Raw genomic sequence first — 19473 nt, 5'->3', positions numbered from 1 at the left:
CTATGTCAGTTGAAACTGATCTAAAAAAACTTTCCTTTGTCCGTTATATAGCAACAACACTCTATTCTTACTCAATCAAAATTAAGTGGCAGTCCCGCTAAAAGCGGTCCACCGGTTTTCGCAACCAAAAATAGTTTTCCTTCATTTTGCGCCCATCAAAAGGGTTTGGTACACATGTTTTAAAAGTGAGATAATTATTTCCTAATTATGTATTTTTGCGGCGCTACAACAAAAAATTGAATTTGGGTTTGCCCGCCGTCGCTGACGGCGATCAAAAGGGTAAATTTCAGGAGTTTTGATCACCGCACTACGTGTACAAAACTAAAGTTCACCGAATTCTGTTTTGATGAAGGTTACAAGATACATTCTCTGAATTCACGGACAAAAGGCTGAAATATTTTTAGAAATTTCAAGCCATTCCAGCGTCATCAAACGACGCCCTCCTCTCAAGCGTCTGTTCACATGCCAAAAATTAACCAAACGAAAGACAAAAAATCACGAAAGTTTGGTCTAGATCGTGGTTAAAAAGTATACGATAGTGAATTTTGTACCTTAATAAGTCATCTTATTTCTTTAAACCGGTGGGTATCTCCCGGACTTTGACACACCATTAGCTTGAAATGCACCCAAATCTGTGTTTACAAAAATTGACAAGTTCATTTGCATTACCCTTGTTTTCAAAGGAATTACTTCTTTTACCGCTCAGATTCGGTTATTGACGTCCCAAATAGTCGGGAATTCATCCACTTTAAGGTCCTCAGCGCTTGTGAGCTACTTTATGAGCTACACACTATGTAATATATGTGGAAGCGTCAAGAACCGTTGACTTCACATCGCTTGCGTTACCGCAAACGTGACTATGCAAATTAGCTGTGAAGTGGTTTGGTGAGAGGGTGGATTGGGTAGTGACAGGGGTGGAGTACAACAACTAAAAAGAAAATCAAACCTTCCTTTTAATAATCTTAGTATTAATAAGTTAGCCTCTCTCAAGGAATCACATTCAACGGGAAAAAAAAGAGAGACATAAAGCATCGGTAAAGCTAAGAAAAATACCCTATCACAGTTAATAATTGAAAGAAAAACGATACTCCCTTGCAAGCATATAAATGATAACGGTAAGATTGTCTCACATAATTACATCTAAGAAGAGAAATACTAGGATAATAACGCTTTCAGTGAAAGCTGTAAGTAACAACTGATTAGCTATGTGTTGGGTACTCACCAAACAGAAGCGTTTTCGGGTCTCTGAGTGGTAAGAAGTAAATAATTCCAACACAGGAAGAAATGGAGGGAAAAAAGAAGAGACAACCAGCCTTCACGAGTTGCTCAATTGACTGAAAAATTAGTTTATTGACTAAAACACAATGTAAAATTAACCTAAGCATGAGGCCACGTGAAACAGGCAAAAAAAAAACACTTCGATTTTATTTTATACTGGATTGACTGCATTCGTGTAATTGTGGTGACAGATTTTTCTATTTTGATCAATGGATGCTGCATGGTGTTATCCAGTAATGCCCATAATGAGGGTCCACGATAGGGTTCTCAAATGTTTTCAAATAATCCCGCTATCCCGACATCCCTCACGTCAATTAATCCCGATCCCACTCGCATTCTCGAACCCATTACAAATATACTGACAGCGTTCGTTTCATTTCGATATTTTCAGTTTTCCTTTTTTGGAAGACAAACAGCCGAGTTGACAAGTTGAATGGCCGTTTTTATACTAGAGACGCATAATCCGTCCAGACGAATCATGCGTCTCTTATGTTATCCGTTTGGTGTAAACACGGCACGAACTATATGAGACGCATAATTCGTCTTGGACGAACTTGGGCAAACATTTTTTCTGCGTCTGTTAAATTCGTCTAGTATAAAGACAGGCACTAGATGCATAATGCGTCTGGGCACTCAATTTGAGGAAAGTGACATTCCTGAAGAGAAAGGTACCATTGCTGAAGAAGCTGTTGGCACTCTCTCACCTGAAGTGTCTCCACAAAAGGAGGGTACTTACCTCCCGTCAACATCTGGTAAAATGTCAGATGACTCCAACTTAGAATCAGACCATGAAGATGAAAAACCAAAAGTTTTAAATCCACAGGATGATACTAAGTTTATTGTCTTTAAGCAGGAATTGTTTAAGCTTTTCAAGCGATGCCCTGAGTGCGGTGCCCCAGTTATTCGGACAGACCAGTCTACACAAGGAACTCAATTATTTGTGACCCTCATATGCAGTAATAATCATACCTTTTCCTGGCAAAGCCAGCCCATGCTTGAACGAATGGCAGCTGGAAACTTACTGCTGTCATCCTCTATTTTGCTTAGTGGTTCTACTTACACTAGAGTAGCTTCTCTGGCAGACATCCTCAATTTGAAGTTTCTTAGTGAGAATACCTTTTATACTATTCAAAAGAAATACTTATTTCCTGTAATTAATGAATGTTGGAAGAGGGAGCAAAATTCTATATTTTCTGGACTAGCAGGCCAAGATTTGTGGCTTTCAGGGGACGGGCGCTGTGACAGTCCTGGTCATAATGCAAAATATGGCACATATACGATGATTGATCAGCAAACTGACAAGATTGTTGACTTTCAGATTGTTCAAGTAACTGAAGTGAACAACAGCAATGCAATGGAAAGGGAGGGATTTAAACGCTGCATGGATAATATAAAAACAAAGGGGGGCAACATTAAGGTTATGGCCACTGATCGCCATGTTGGTATCAGAGCTGACCTAAAGAGAAATTACTCTGAGGTTGATCACCAATTTGATGTTTGGCACTTGTCCAAAAGTATAACTAAAAAACTTATGGAGAAAGCCAAAAAGAAGGACTGTAGTGACCTGTCTGCATGGATTAAGTCAATATCAAATCATCTTTGGTGGTGTGCAGAAACATGTGAGGGAGACAATGACTTGTTGCGGGAGAAGTGGTTATCCATAGTCCATCACACTGCTAACATCCACTCTTGGAATTCTGCAGACTTGTATCACCAATGTGCTCACCCACCTATCCCTCGAAATGTTGCTAGAACTAAGAGGTGGCTACGGCCTGGCTCCCCAGCTCATGAAGCACTCAAGGAGGTTGTTTTTGATAAAACCCTTGTGAAAGACATCCAGCAGTTGACCTTGTGCTGTCATACTGGAAGTTTGGAAGTGTACCACAGTGTCCAAACCAAATATGTCCCTAAACCTCAGCACTTCTCCTATGAGGGTATGGTCGCACGTACCCAGCTGTCTGCCCTAGACCACAATGCCAACACAGGAAGCAACATGCCACTGCATCAAAAGGTGCCAACCAAGGAGAACTCCAGTACAAGGTGGTCTTTCCAAAACATACCAAGGAGTGGGTGGCAAAACCAATTTTAGAAAAGACAAACAGAGATAACCTCGGGCCAATGTTAAATGCTATTATTGCCAGAAAAAAATCAGAAACCGCACTAAAGGAGTGCACTGCCTGCAACCCCGCACATCTCCCGAAATATTGGTAGCAAACCTAGGCCTGCTAAAGACGAAGTCATTTCAAAGCATACATTAAGATTTGGAAACACTTAAACTACTCACACATGCAGGAGTGGTTGAAAAAGTCTATGTTCATTAGAAATCGTTTTTTGTTTGGTGTATTGTTGAAAAACTCTAACAAGAAAAAATACCTTAACACCATTTTATATGGTAAAAGCAAAAGGGAGAAAATGAAAATATAACTGTACCACATAACTTGTATTTTAGCAAAGTTTTAAGACGTATCACGATCAAAAATTATTTCCTGTTGAAGACAATAATTTGCAAATGACAGGTATGATTGCGAGCACAATAGTTCATGGGATGTATGAATTATCTTGTGAAACAATGATATATATATTAATAGAATAATTAATTAATAACGACAAAGGAATAAATATTTTTTAATGTTCAGAGGGAGTCATAATTCCAGATCTGCTTCTCTAAATCCTGTGTATGCATTCTTTCCTTATTGTTTCGACGACGCATGCTGGAATGACCCTTCGTCTCTTTTTGCCAAGCACACCATGAACCCACCAGGTAAACTGCCTGTATGCTGCTAAGCGCCATGTCCTAAAATAAAATAATCACAAAAAGCCCTGGGTTAAATTATTTAACAATGAAAACATTTTAATTAATTATTCTCAGAGTTAACAAGGAGCTTACTTGTTTCCTATAGTGTCTGGAATTGGATTAAGGCGAGCATGGTGAATGGCAACAAGTGCGGTCTGCAATACGTCAGTGTCAAGGCACACGATCCTAAATTTGTTGTGACTTGTAATACATGTGACACCTATCAGTAGAACAACAGTATAATATTGAATAAGCTCTCTAACATGTGGGCCTGCCTTATTGATCGATCGTCAAACTCATAGCCTCTAAACACACAAGCACTCGCGAGCAAGAGTACGTAAATGGCTGCCTCACTCAATTAAAAAATAGGCCAATTGGCTATTCTTACGAGACCCGTACACCGACCAATATTTGCTATTCATACGGGAGTTTCTTTAAACGACTATGAACGAAACAGCCACGCTGTTATTGAAAGCTAGCCGTTGTAAAATGGGTGCTGAGACTTGAATACTGTTCATCAATGCTATTTACAATTTAAAACTGGTACTTAGACTTAAAATACAAGAAACACAAGGCAGGTCATATGGCCAGTGACATCGAACGAAGGAGGTATTTCATGAAATGAAACAAGCATTGATGTTGTTGTTTGATAACCGAACTATATACAAAAGATCAATTAAAGACGAGGTAAGACTTCCCGAGTGTTATTGACCCTGTAATAATCCGTCTTCCGTATGAATAACAAATAGAATTCGGTGTACGGGCCCCGTAAGAATAAGCAATTTCTAAAAAATAATAATCACTGTACTAGCCTTAAAGCATAAAAGTACCGAACACAAACCTGACTCGTCAAACTTTTGATTTAACTCCTCGAGCTCTTGGCAGCAATAGCATTCGTCGGCTGTCGGCATCGAAATGCACTCCCTGCAAATGCACCATTTGGTGTTCCTGGTTCTCATGCTTGATGTGCACGCTTCTGGGGAATCCTCACCTTCATCATCATCTGATTGAATGGGTTCTTCCCCTGGGGGATACGTTGGCTCGAACTGAAAAGGCTCCACTCCGCTCATAATAAAATAAATACCTCGATAAACGCCACAAAATTACAAGCTTGGTATGTTTATTTCCGTCCCTGATCTTCCCCATATCATACGTCACAACTCTGTATTAGAAACTGCTGACCCGTAATTGACGCCCACGGTTTCAGCGGCTAAAACGGGTGAAAATGGCAACTTCAAACTCGTGTTTCTCTTAAGTAAAAAGCAATTGGTACAAATAATGTAGCGAATCTTGTTTTTTACTACGTAGTCTTTCATATGACATTAACTTGATTTTTGGCTTCAGTTCCCCTTTAAGCTGAACATTCCGTTTAGAGATGTATTGGTCATAAAGGGATTTTTCGTCGACATTTTTAGTGGCGGTCTCTGTGCATGAAAGGTCTGTTAGATTTTTTGACATCAGCTCTCGCAAAGGCAAGTCGTCGTCCGATTCTGAGCTTTCAATTTCTCCCACAGGTTGTATTTGTTCTGATGTGTATGGACCTAAAATGTTTTAGGTCAAACTGAGAATTTGTGCCATTTTATTAGAGGTATCCATTTTCCATCTGAAAGGCTTAGAAAATGATTTCACGGATTTGCCGACTACAGACTTATGAAAAAAAATCAAAAGAAGTGAAAAGATATGAAAAAGACTGTGTTAACAGATCTTGAGGCGTTCAGAGCGACTCTAAAGAGATGTCAACCATCTGACTGTTGCTGCTACCATTCCTTTTTGAAGTTGGCATCCAGGACTCCACAGTAACAGCATCGTGCCATCTCCTGCTTTGTACTCATGTTCCAGTGGAAAATGTTGTTTTGTCCGATTTTTATGTAATTCTAGAAATATCTGTGGAAGAAAGAATTCGACGATTTGATTTTTATAAAAAGAGAATGAAGAAGATTAGAGAAGAGATTGAACTTATGTTCAGGTTTTTTTAAACAAAATAAAAACAGCAAACGGCTTTCCTAAATTTTCAATAATTGAGGATTGATGTTTTCTGTTTTACTTTACTTTAGACGCGTCCATGCTTTGAAGTTGCGAAATGAAGACATAAATTTCACGAAAGGTAGAAACCCTGTTCTTTCAGTGGAAGACAGACAGATTTTGAATATGAAGATGGACACTATTATTTCAAGGGAGAATTAGAGGAAGGAGATACTGTATTTTGAATAATATGAAGCATCCATCATACTGTATTCATTGCAACAGTTTTGTGTACTGTAGATTTGTTTGGAATAAGATGGATCTAACAGGAGCTAAGTTTAGGGTTTATGAATGTAAAAGATGTAAGAAATGGAAACATTTTCAAGGTTATATGGGAGTTATATTAGTCTATCGTTCTGACTTCTTTTCATACTGATTATGTTGTCAATAAGTAAGCATCAAAAGATAGAAAAAGAGAAAGAAGAAATAAAGAGTTATTGTCGTAGCTGTCGAAAATGTACATCTGGAAAGTTTCTTCAAAGAGGAGTGACACAGAAAAATAGGGGTTATTTTATATATAAATGTGATTTGTGTAATAGATAGGAAAGCGTTTTTAGTAAACAAAATGGAGGAAAATAGTGTATGGTAGATCAAATTTTTCTTTCCCAAACAATGGTTATAAGGGAATGCATGGTGTACTGGAAGCATGTAATAAAGCTTATAATAAAAACCGACAGCAAGGAAATCGTTTTGACATTAAGAAATGGATAGCTAAGAAAGGAATTGAATTTCATCCTCTTGGTTAACAATTTCTTGGTCCTGGAACTCATTTAGACGAACGATTACCAGCTGGTCAAGAAAGAATTAATAGGTTGGATAAGATTGCAAGAAGACATGATATTGGATATAGAGATGCTGGTTTAAACATAAAAAAAGGGAAGCCGATGATGTGAGAGGTATAGATAATTTACCAGGGAAGAAATAGTGGATGGAATTTGGAGCAAGACATGGGATAAATTTGAAGAAAAAAATTGAACAACTTTTTCGTACACGATAAAAATTTATTTATTAAAATGAGATAAAAAGTTAAGTGCATCTGTCACAAAAAACCGACCACTTATGTATGGGGGCCATGACATTCGAAATCCTTCATTCTTACGAATGTTTGTGGAATGATAACATTACATGTACTGATTACACAGAACATAAAAGTTTGGCAAGCTGCTGTTAATAAGCCAAGAAATTGGGCAGCCTTTTTTCCGTAATCCGAGGACTAAATTTTATCATCAAAAATAACAAAAAAAGGCACATTTCATTTTTTTTTCTACATAGTTAAGAGAAGATGACATCCTTCCTTGGCAATATATGGAAATGGCGTCGTATATGCTCCAAGGCAATATCATTAAAATCACATACGATATAAAGGTAAAAAATTCAGGGGTGATCAAAAGTGAATATCTATGTTAATTTTCAGATACCAACATTTTCCACTTTTTTTTAAATGCCACAACTGTATGTTCCAGTAATTCAGAGGTTTTATTTATATATGGGTTTAAAGTAGATGGCCCCAGCTTCCGAAAGTTACCAAGAACTTAATGGGCAATAGCATATTATGTGTCTCATGAGCTGCGTCTTCTACCTCTATTTTGTAAAGTAAAGGAAAAAAGGTGTATTTAATATCTTAACAACTTATTACTTTTTTTTTGCAGATAGTATAAAAAAATCTGAGTTTTTGGAATTTATTAGAGGAGGGGAAGTGCGGTACCTCCAAAAGTACATATGCTATTGAGTAGCAGCCTTTTTAAAATGTTAAGTGCCCTGAACCTCTTAAGTTCATTGTAGCAACGTTTTAGCCGTGACGTCATATTACGTCATATGACGTCATCAACTTCAAAATCCGCCCTTTCGAAATTTTAGGTTGTGACAAAATTTCCAACTGGCAAAAAAGGATTAAAAATTAAGGATAAGTCTTAAATAGTTGAGAAATGCAATTTTGTTGTTGCCATCGTACGTGTCTTAAATGATACTTAACGAGTTGAACTCAACTTTAAGCTGTTTAGACAGAATGTGGCAAAAATAGTCCAGTATCATGTTACATATTTCAGTGCCCTATCGGCTACTTCTTATTACAAGAACAACTGCTTAACACATTTGTTAAAACATCTTTGTACGGAGCTTTACGGCGCTTAAAGTCCCCAGTTTCAATGTCAAGTGAGTCACAGATATCTTTTAGATCAGCAATGCTAAATTTCTTTGTTAATTTCCCGTCTGCAGCTAACTTGCACAGGTTGTAGGACTTGTAGGTGATGGGATGCTCCAACTGCAGATTGCCAAATACCACCTTCTTTCTAAGTGAAATGTCGTCTTCGTGTTCCTGCATTTGTTTTTCAGCCAAAAATTCTTCTACCTCCTTCGAACTGGCAGCTGCGTTTAAAGAACCGTGTTTCTTTTTTGTTGCTGCAAGACGAGAAAAGTGTGCTGCAATCTGTTGAGAACTGAGACAGTCACCTCCAACAAATAGACAATTACCCTTATCATCTCGTTCTCTGTGCATTTCCTGAGCAACTTGAGTTGGCGATGCCTTATTTCCCGTTTCCTTGCCAATGAGCAATTTGTCATTTAGATACGCTTTAACAGCTGTAGAAAAACGTGGAGACTTGTGCTTTTTTAATGCCCATCCCATGGTGATATTGCTCACCCTCTTTCCACTCTGCTCAGAATCACTTGGATAATTAGCCCTGAAAAGTGGCTTTGATAGTTCGTCATTTACCACATCAGCATAGTGACCCCTTATGTGGTCAATCTGAGACTCTCTGTGTAAGCGACGGAATGTGATTTCCGACATCCAGGTGCCTCTGGAGCTCTGTTTCAGAATCAAAAGAGCAAGTACGCCTGTCAGTAGGGCACTCAAATAATGCATCACTTTCAACGTTTTCAGTATCTGTAGGTGTGGCCTTTTCCTCTTCATTGTGTTTGGAACTCCTTGCCATTGTTCCGCTCAAAAGGCATGCTTCCGGAAAGGCCTGTACTATCTTAACCTTTGGAATTTCAGCTGACGGCATATTGTCTTGTACCACGCGTTTTCCTTTTCCAATGTCAAATGCTTTCCAAAAGCGTATGCCACCTTCTTCGTAACGAATATTATGAATCTGACTAATTCCTTTCATTTTCACGTTTGTGTCAATTTGGCTGGATCTCTGTGGCATTTCTGCAACGCTCACTCGGCATCCCTTTACTCCACCATTACTTTCCAGGGCCTTTTTTAGATCACACGCTGTCAGAATGTTGGTCTTCGTCTCTGCCACAAAGCGCCTTGTATGTTGCTTCATTATTGCTGTCTTTCGATCGCATATGTCTTTGCCATGTTGAGCCTCGCTGAAGTCATAGCCAATGACTCTGATCCCAGTTTCATGACCAATACTGGGGAGGCTAGTCAAAAGATATCCTCCGTGATAACATCCGGCATTGTCTGATCTAAAATAAACTCCTGTTAGCTCTGGGTACAGTTTTCTAAGTGTGGATAGTGTGTTCTGGGTAATTAAAGCCACTGCGATCTGGTCCTGATCGCAGCTGTCTAAGACATGGACAAAAACTTCTACTGATAAAGAGGATTCTGGCGTTTTTCTTATCACTGCTGTGACGTGCCAGTTGATACCACGCTTTCCATAAAACTCGGTTGATTTTTCCCTGAAGTGCAGTGGCAAAAACTTCAGCACCCAATCGTCCTCCAAAAGGGCTTCAGCAGGTTCTAACTTATCGAGGACTTCCTTCTTTCCCTCTTCTTGATTCACACTTCTCAAAATGTGAGCTTTCCATTGTTCTATCTTGTCTTTACTGTCATCCAGCAGAAAACGAAGATCACATTTGTCGTCACTCCTCTAAAGAGAGAAATAGATCACGTAGTTCCTGGCATCTATCACACTCGATTAAGTGGCTATGTAAACAACTCTGCATAAGTTGTTCTTCCTTGGGGTCACTTAGTGCAAAGAATCGACAATGGTCAGGAGATGCAGAGGAAATGTCACTCGTTGAATCGTTCACGACATGTGTACTGTAGTCCTGCTTTAGGTAACGTTTGCAGGACAAGGCCATTGAACGCAGCCTGTCAGCCTTACTATCGGGCATCCCTCCGTCATAGAGCTTGCTGATAATTTCTTCTAAATTTGTGAATGCCTCCGATCCATCCGCTGATCCGTCCGCCGTGTAGTTGTCCAGACCTTGAAGAGATTTTCTTGTTGAAGCTGGGCAGACTTCAAGAATTCTAAAGAAAGTTCTTGTACTGGCCGGTTTAAAACCACTTTCGTCAAATCGTCAAGTACTGGGCGATGATTCGAGCTGGGATCAATTTTCGTATTGGCTTTGGAATCACTAGTTCCACTCCACTTTCGAGTTTCATTTTGGAAGTACCGTATGCTGTGTCTTGTGAAATCATGTCGCTTGTTATGAATCTTAAAAAGTGGTCAACTTTGTCTTCACTGAGAAAGAACCTGTGAACTGGAGCTGTAGGCACTGCAGTGCCTGGTCCATGTTCTTTACAATGCTTCCTAGCTTCCTTTATACGAAAATCTGTCAGACCAAGAATTAGGTCTTTCAATTGCTTTCTCTTCAAATTGTGAGCAAATATTGACAAAATTTCTTTTCTCGATTTTGAAGACTGTGCATTGTTATAGGTAGGCATCAATAAGATTTCGTAAAGTGTTGTCCGAGAAGGTGTTAGGGGAAATTTCTTCATCTTCATCACAGTCGTTATCGCTGTTGCGAAGACCCGTTATTGAACTGTTTTTCAAGTAATTCCAAAGGTCTTCACCTTGGCCAGGGGCAATTGATTCCAACACTGGTCTAACTCCTTGTTTAGCGAACGACGCATAATAATGTTTAGTACGAGGATGCAGGTGTTTCCACTCTTTCAACACAACAGAATCTAGATGTCTAAATGGCTCACTTATCCCAGTCGCTTCATGTAATTTGTACACATACTGGTTGTAGGCAGTTTTTGCACTCGCTGGTTTAAGTGGTTGTTTGTAATCTTCATCACTAACTAAGGAATTGTTCATACCAGAAGGGGTGCTAAACATCTCAGGTGGAATAGAGAACCTTTTACGGGGTGGGTTGCTCTTAACTGCAATATTCTCTGAGGTTGGCTGCTGTGAAGACTGAAATTGTTTCAGATGGCAAGCGTGCTTTTCCCGACACTGACGGCACACATCTATATGCATACAAAGTACGTGTAAAAGATTCACACTTCATATTAACAGACCGCTACCTTTTATTCAGTGAATAATAGCACACTTTCATGAGAAACCTTATTTTCAGTAATGTTATCTCCTGGCGCAATCTGTACTGTTTGCATGGCCGGGCCAACAAACGAACAAATAAACAGCTCGGTAATGAGTTCAGATGACCCTTTCCTACTCATTTTGATGAACATAGGCAAACTCCTAAAATTCTAAACAAACCGAACGCACGAACAAAACCAATTGCTCAAAATTGCCAAGAAAGTGGGGGAAGGAATGAAAACCTCTTTTAACAGCTAAAATTTTGAGAAATAACAAAGAGCATCATATCGCTCTCCTTCTCCCTTCCATATCTATTCATACTAAATATTGCACATCCTGTAATAACATGTAAATATTTTTATAAATAATGTCAGTACTCACGTAGGTAAAACCCAACGGAGGAATTGTAAAAGGTTTGGGTTGGGGTGCTTTGCTGGGGGTCTAGTAACCAGGAATGCAACACCAGATGAGATACGACTTGTTATATTTCTAGAACATGTGGTCTCACGTTCAGACCCAGTTCCCTAGCAGATAACACAACTTCTCACTGCCCTAACTGGAGATCAGAAGCCGCATAGCAACTCCTTGCTTCCATAGGAGATAAGAGGCAAAATGCCAAACAACCATTGAAAAAGAATGAAGGGGTAGTTCCTAAAGAAACTGTGGTGCTGCGTCGGTGGGGAAGTAGTATACAAAAATTTGGTTTTATCAACGGAGTTGATAATGTAAATTGGCTGACGTTTCGAGCGTTAGCCCTTCGTCAGAGCGAAGACGGCAGACTGTCAGACTGTGACGGCTAGACCATGTCTCATGTTTGACCCCAGTCCCTTAAATGATAACCCAACACGACTTGAAATTGATAAAAGCAGAAGTGTTTATATATACCCAGCCACGTACCCTATTCCCCTTACAGACCACGACAACATCCAGTGGAAAACACCCTTATAGCATAAATTTATAAAAAGTAGTGCCCTCCCATCCCCTCCCCCCCCCACCCATTATGTGTGTGAAGAATGTAGCTGAAGAAAGAAAGTAAGTTAGGGGGAGACATCGTGTTGTGAGTGTACTGACAGTAATCAGTGTGAGGGTAAAGGGAAGTATTTCATCTGTTTTCCCCTGGGTGCTGGTTTATCGTGTGCAACTTTTAGGCACTATAGCACGAGGCAATTTTTCTTGCAACTTGACTCGCACTGAAGTGAACCTGATGACTGGAACATTTCTCGGTTTTATAGCAAGCCTTGCACGAAGCAGAATCAAGGCCTCTTTTTTGCAACAAATGGCAATGCTGTAACAATATTTGATGTGTTGTCCAGGAATGTTACGCTAAGTAACGCCTCCTGTAACTTGTCACAACGGTGCAACAAGAATGCGGGACTTGTTACACGAAACATTGGCAAGTGTATCAGCGCCGAACAAATATAAACAGATTAATGACAAGATATTATATGAAACACTTACGAGATCCAATAATATGGTGTAAACCATACATTAACATGATTTCTTTTGCCATATCTGGTGTGATTTATCTAGCAGGAATTGAAACCTTTCGCTTCTGAGTACTTTGATTGTGTTTGGGATGACAGCAAGCGGTGGATGGTCTCCAATGTTGGGCAGGCTCGAAGTGGTGTGCCGGACATATTGTCATGACATTTTTTTGTTCATCATTTACATCTTGAATGCCTAAAATTATAATGTGTTAATAGTGATGCTTATTTCGCATATAATGCGATTCAGTAGGCATGTTATGTATAAACAGTTACCTGCTCTGTTTAGAAGTAAATCTTTTTCCTGAATTTTCCATGTTTCATGTTGAGGGGTTAAAGTCTCCAGCGAAGTCAGCAGAAGTTTGCAATTTTCTTCTCTCACTTGTCGATTGCCACAAGCAATTGAGCTTGCCGCTCGCGCAAATGAACAAAACATATCTTTCCTGCATTCTCCGAGGCATCGTTGAAAAATATATAGATCGAAATAATTTCCCGTCCATATGCTACTGCTCCGTTACAAAATATCTTACAAATGGCTTCAAGTAACATCTTTTTATCAAATATGCCATTCAGCCATAGCCAATAAGAGATCTCTGTTGCCACGCTTTATACCCGCAGCTCACACGCGGTAAGTCTGCAATGTTAGCCGGTTACAAGGAGGATTCATACCATTCCTGGTTCCATCCTTAGTAAATATGTACAAAATATCAAGAAAGGACTGAAAATTTCAACGGATTAATTAAAAGCCCCAGCCATAAGTTTCGTGAAGATGCGGTGTCTGTTGAATTGAACAATACATTTGTACTGACTTTCTGATTTCGTTGTTTGAAAACTTTTTGAAGGACATCCTTAAAAGTGCGCTGTACCTTGTTTGGCACGCTTATTAACGAAAAGGTCGTTAAGTACCTAAGATGACTAAGAATGTCACTCACCTTTAGGTCTAGCTACCCGTTTAATACAGCGAAATAATAATACTCCACAACAATGAAGTAAACATCGTTTTATTTTGTGTCACGCAACTTGAAACTGGCTAAATAGACTAAACGTACTCACAAAAAGATCCTAGAAAACAAAATTGCCCAAAACTTTTCCTTTCCTATTTCAATATATAGCTCATTACCATTGTCGCAGAGCATAAGTTTTATCAATAGAATGCTGGAATGCATAATTCAAAGATTTTTAAAAACACCGCTATTATGGCAAAACACTCTTACAAACTAAGGCAGGTTATTCCCGAAGACTATTAAAATGAAATTCAACAGAAACAGAATTAATTTTTTAATAACCTTAATGAGTTTGTATAGTTCTTCACTGGCACTAACTTTATTTTGACTCGCTACGTCTTGGAGTTGTGAAATACATGTTTAAAAAATGTCATTATTTGCTTTTCTGTAGCGATAAATTGCCGGCAATTTAGCCTTGACCTTTGACCTTTACCTTTAACGACCATAAGAAGTAGTTTAATCGCACCAGTTTTCGTCGAAATCGGTTATTTTCATTTTCATGCCTCTGGTCGGCTCACTGTGACAAATGCACTTAATGACTAAAAATCTATTCATTATCTAAATGAAATATAGTGTGATTATTTTCTCTCATTACAATAGTTGGCTTTCTTTCCATTTGTTTAGCCATCATGGTTTCATATTCTGTTTGTGATTTTTTACAGAAATCGCATTTTTGTTCGTCATACACTAGATTTTCCAACCAATCTTCTTCGTGTTTATCTATGTTTGTGAATGAATAATTAGGATGACTTGTTTCAAGTTTTTGAAACAAAAATTCACGAAAGGTGGTTGTTGTAATCAATGAAAGAAATTCATCTGGTTTATATCCAAATAAAATTAAATCAGGTGTCGACCATTTCTTGTCTCATTTTTTCTTCTCCAAGAGTGAAAAAATCATGAACATTTATACATGTATCTGTCTTCAAAAACACGAGCATCATTGGTATTTAAAAAGTATCGAATACATCCTCTTCTTTCTGGAGATAAAACAAAATTTAAGGTTTGTAAAATCGTGACTTCAACATGCCTTGTAATAGGAGTCAAAAAATGAGATTATGTCTAGACTTTTTCCTATGAAAGTATAATGTGAATCACATCCTTTTATGTCAACATGCCACTCCATGTCAGCATCTAAAATTTCAAAAGAAAATTAATCTGGTATAAGTCAATGGTAAAGATTTTATTTTAATTCTCTTTTTCTGAAAGAACATTGGAGGGTGGAAGCAGAAACCCATAAGGGTTGAAACGTGTAACGGCCCCTTGTTTGCTAGGAAACAAGCTTCCGAATATTCAATTTGTTAAGTACCATATTTGGAACAACAAGAGCGAGGGGTTTCCAAATATGGTACTTAGCATTGAAACATTCAACCAATCAGTTCGCACTGGATATTCGGAAGCTGTGAACGCGCGTTACACGTCTCAACCCTTATGGGTTTCTGGTGGAAGTCAATGGAAGAGAAAGTGTTTGGCAAGTAGATTCGAAGACAGTTGATTTTTTATCGAGTTTTGATTACGGTAACCAACCTTTTGAAATTGAAGTCACGCTTCCTGTGGATACACAAGTTCCTTGTCTTCCACCGTTTTGTCAGATAGTTCCACCGGTTTCCTGTCAGCCCACGATTTCAGAAAATAAGTGTGAGATTCCTCCAGCGGCTGAGTCCCAAATTCTGGTTCAGGATACTCCTAAAGAAAGTAAACCAAAGCAAGGTAGAAAAAGAAAACAGAAAATTGAAGGAGAAATTGAAGAAAAGAAGAAGAAACCAAAAAAAGCTATTGGCGCGCAAAAAATAACGGTTAATGACACCACTCAAGAAAAGGTCATTTAAGAAGTTGATGTCACGAAAGAAGAAGTTATTGAAGAAGTTATTGAAGAAGGCGATGTCATAAAGAAGACGAAAGAGGTAAAACCAAAACCGAGTTTTAATCAAGCCTTAGAACAAGAAATAGAGAATAACACAGCCATTTTGGTTTCTCTTTCCACTGACCTTGTTCAATCAATGATAACAGATTCGCCATATCGAAACGAATCAACCGGCATTGAATAATTTGAAATCTGCAATTTTTACAACAACGACTTCTATTGTCAAACATGGTCAAAAACAGAGAGGCACTCGATAAATTGAAACAAACGTTTCTGTCAAGTTTATATCCAATTTCACCCGGTGTGATGAAATTGCCAGATGATAAAAGTAAATATTTTTCATCTAAAATCATTGAAAAGGCAGTTAAAAGGAAAAAACTGGCAGAAGAAAAAATCCTGTTTGAGAAAGAAAGAGAAAAGTTTTCTTCTTTTCTTTCCATTTTGAAAAGAAAAGAGAAAAAGAATGAAATGACTGAACCCGCTAATCCAGCTAGAAATGCTAAGGAGAGTTTGTATGAAGCACTTTTAACTTTATCTAAAATCCGATTTTGTGGCATTGTGGAAATGGAAACACAAGAAAGATTTGACAAGTTTTTACTCGATATGAAGAATTCTAAAACGAATGAATGGTTGTCGACAATTGGACTACTGACTAGATTGGCTAACAAGAAATTCTATCTATTTCAAAAATTTAAGGCAAAGGTTATAACACAGGAAGCTATGAAGGAAGCTATTGAATTTCATGTTGTTGGAGAATTAAAAGAAATTCCGTCATGTCTTAAAGAAAGTGGCAGGAAAAAATTAAATAGATAAATGTTTTACGTCTTCATCTTTCACTGAAGTAGAAGCAGAAGCAGAAGTGTCATCCTTATCATCGACTGGAGTGGAAATGTCTTCTGGCTTGCAGGTTGGATCGTATGGACTTGAATCAGGAGATGGAGACGGTGTTTTATTGTTGTGTTTTTTCTCTGTTTAGAATATGGCAAAGAGATATGGAGTGTTCTTGCTGTATTTTGATAATGAAGAACTCAAGTTGGCAGGAAAAAATCTCTTGGAAAGATTGATTCAAGGAAGAGAACAATCATCGTTCATTGAAGGACTTATTTCTTTGAAAAAGACTGAATATCAAGTTGGTTTGTAAGAGACTGAAACTGTCATATTTTTATTTTATTGTACAAAAGAGAAAGAATTTAAAAACGACATTTATCGATTGTTTATTCATTTTTTCCCAATTGATTTAATCGATATCATGAATTTTATAAGTGAAAACAAGGAAGACTTTTGTTGTTTTTCTAATTTTTATAAATGCAATGTTTTTTCGTTTTTTGATTTAATGAATAGAGATGAAATGTGTGGATATATAGATATGGAACAAATAGAAAAATGTATTACCGCATGAGTCACAGACGTAAGTTGTCAACTTGGGAAGAAAAGTATCAGCAGATCGCACGTCAGTTGTCTTGGCAAAAAATCGTGTGCAGTCTTTAGTGTGGCATTGAATGATTACATAGTTTTAAAAAGTATCTGAATGTTGAATATCTGTTAATCCAAATAAATATCTTGTGTTATTTATTGGCTGCGAGTTTACTTCATAATTTGTTATCACTGTTTTAGTGAAAACGAAAAATGGTGGAGAATCTTCAGGCATTGGTTCTATCTTCTCAATTATTCCATAATCGAGAAGATATTCAAAAACTCGTCACGGAATGTCATCTGGCAGACACAATCCTGTGTTTTGTGAAGGAAATGGAATCGGAGAGATGACATGAGATCAGTCGGTGTCAGTAGTAGACTTCAAATCAGACAAAAACAAGTTTAAAGAGTATTGTAAGATTTGCTCTACTTCTGCCGAATTTGGATTTCAGGATACTGACACTTCTTGATTGTTTCTTATAAAACAATCGACAAGAAACATATCTTTCTTATTCAAGATGGTCTCGTCTGTCCACATGGATTCTAACAGCAGCTTTATTCCTTGTAGTTTCTTTCTATGCGAAAGAGCATAGTTGAAAGGTTGAAAGAAAGATTTGCAAAGACATTGAAAACTGCTATGTGATGATTGGGATTTGGGAAATGATCCACCCGTGCCAAGTTGATTATTACTTTAGTGCCGGGTATTCCTTCTACGGGAAGAATTTTGTCCAGAAACATGTCAGTTTCATGTTTTCCGATAGAAAATCTGTTGGAGAAGTCTTCATTTGTCTGTGAAACTCCCCAGTTCTGTCCTTGACTTGGAGTTTAGAATTACTAAAAAAAAGAAAGAAATTTTTGATATTTGTCTTAGAAAAAGATTTTCTGATTCAAAAAATTAGTCTTACCTCATTTTTTGTCTTCTTTTTCTTTTTCCAATGAAAGAGAGAATATATTGAAGGTAATATTGATAAAAGAAAAACAAAAGTTTTTATATGTTCGATGTTATTTTAAAATTTCCTTTTTTGGGAAATGAAAAATAGCTCGTCAGTGTCAAATTTTAATAAGAGGAAACGTGATGTTTTCAATAAAAGGTGATGCTTTTTACAGAACTTCAAAAAATCATGTTCGATGGATTAAATTGTATAATAGAAAACGTGTTGTTTTTTACAGAACTTCAAAAGATAATGTTCAATGGATTATATTTCCTTTTATGAATTGAAAGTTTCATATTTTGGCATCAGAGATATTAATTCACCTCATGTGAAATCTTTCGTACGGGTGAATAGACATTAATTTGGTTTTTGAATGAATGTCATCATGATTCAAATTAGTTCAGTAAAAGCAGTCATTTTACTCTTTGCAGCAGAGAAATAATGTAATGTAATCGGAAACAATAACAATATTATTGTTGTTAGTATTTTGTCTTTTTTATGCTTGAAGAAGTGGCAAAAAATGTTAATCCAACCAAGCATCAGAGAAAAGGCACTTTATACATTTATTTGAATGATTTTTGATACTCACACTTATTACAGCATTTAGTTTAGGCTTTCACAATGTGCAAGTTGATACTTTTCTGTCAACGGATCAAACCCGTAAAAGTTCTGAAAGTGGGAAAATGAAATTGCAGCATTGACACTGATTAAAAAAACATTTTATAATCAGTGTCAATGCTGCAATTTCGTTTTATATCATGCCTGGTTACAACCACGGTTTTTTTAAAACTGTACAATGTTTAGTGTTTTATGTACAGTCGTTCAAAGCCTGATTAATCTAATCCTGGATTACGGGAAACTTATATGGCAGTCTAGTCACTCTTGAGAGAACTTTTCCACAAGATTTTAAGCTTTGAAGATCGACTATACTTTTGCTTTCCTTAAGCCTAAAACGAGGAGTTACTAATTGCAAATCAAGTGCTGCGAAGTGAGTCATCAAATTATAATACTAATAATGATGATAATAACCCACTCTGAAGGGAAATTTCCAGTTGGCAATAAAAGCCCTTTTTTTTTTGTACAACACTGAAAGATTGCTGGATATGGAGTGATCAAATTTTTTTGGCTTCAAGGGGAAACAAGAGTGCAACCAAAAAAAGATAATGAGTTAAAGAACACAACTGATTGTTTTAGTACATTAATGACATAAAATAATATCAATACAGACGTGAAAGGTTTTTTTGCCACAGTGAAACGGAATGATTAATAGAATCTATGGTGGTACGCTTGATCAGGCTCTCATACCTTTGATTGTAAAATATGAAAGAGACCAATCTCATAATATATTTCAAAAGACAACTTGAATAACATACCAGTGCTTTGACTGGCTTCAAAATTGCATGAACATGTACCTCTATTGTTGGCACTAAGATGAGTATACAAGTGCCTTGAATTGCTTAAGAGCAACA

General features: G+C 37.5%; 2 protein-coding genes and 1 long non-coding RNA gene across 3 annotated transcripts in view; 2 read left to right on the top strand and 1 right to left on the bottom strand.

Moving 5' to 3' along the window:
• The window catches only part of LOC138044517 (uncharacterized), a 16062-nt gene extending 8990 nt beyond the window's left edge, over nucleotides 1-7072 (top strand). The window contains exon 3 of the long non-coding RNA XR_011131452.1: nucleotides 6127-7072. This is a non-coding gene — a long non-coding RNA (uncharacterized lncRNA). The remainder of the gene's footprint in view (nucleotides 1-6126) is intronic.
• LOC138044780 (uncharacterized) lies at nucleotides 1898-3404 on the top strand. The gene has a single exon (XM_068891196.1). The coding sequence runs from the start codon at nucleotides 1898-1900 to the stop codon at nucleotides 3365-3367; it is 1470 nt and encodes a 489-aa protein (XP_068747297.1). The 3' UTR covers nucleotides 3368-3404.
• On the bottom strand, nucleotides 3943-5208 carry LOC138044778 (uncharacterized). The gene is made up of 3 exons (XM_068891195.1): nucleotides 4914-5208; nucleotides 4166-4292; nucleotides 3943-4072 (listed from the first exon to the last, which is right to left on the bottom strand). The coding sequence occupies exons 1-3, from the start codon at nucleotides 5140-5142 to the stop codon at nucleotides 3943-3945; spliced, it is 486 nt and encodes a 161-aa protein (XP_068747296.1). The 5' UTR covers nucleotides 5143-5208.
• Nucleotides 7073-19473: the final 12401 nt, after the last annotated feature.

The sequence above is a fragment of the Montipora capricornis genome, chromosome 4 (genome assembly GCF_036669925.1).
Source record: "Montipora capricornis isolate CH-2021 chromosome 4, ASM3666992v2, whole genome shotgun sequence".
Lineage (NCBI taxonomy): Eukaryota > Metazoa > Cnidaria > Anthozoa > Scleractinia > Acroporidae > Montipora > Montipora capricornis.
Note: the sequence above shows the minus strand (reverse complement) of the source record. Positions and strands in the feature narration are given on the sequence as shown.

Coding starts and splice junctions, on each gene's coding strand:
- LOC138044778 (XM_068891195.1), bottom strand. CDS start 5,142: ATGAGCGGAGTGGAGCCTTTTCAGTTCGAGCCAACGTATCCCCCAGGG. Junction 4,293..4,913: donor TCAAAAGTTTGACGAGTCAG/GTTTGTGTTCGG, acceptor TTCTACTGATAG/GTGTCACATGTATTACAAGT. Junction 4,073..4,165: donor CCAGACACTATAGGAAACAA/GTAAGCTCCTTG, acceptor ATTTTATTTTAG/GACATGGCGCTTAGCAGCAT.
- LOC138044780 (XM_068891196.1), top strand. CDS start 1,898: ATGCGTCTGGGCACTCAATTTGAGGAAAGTGACATTCCTGAAGAGAAA.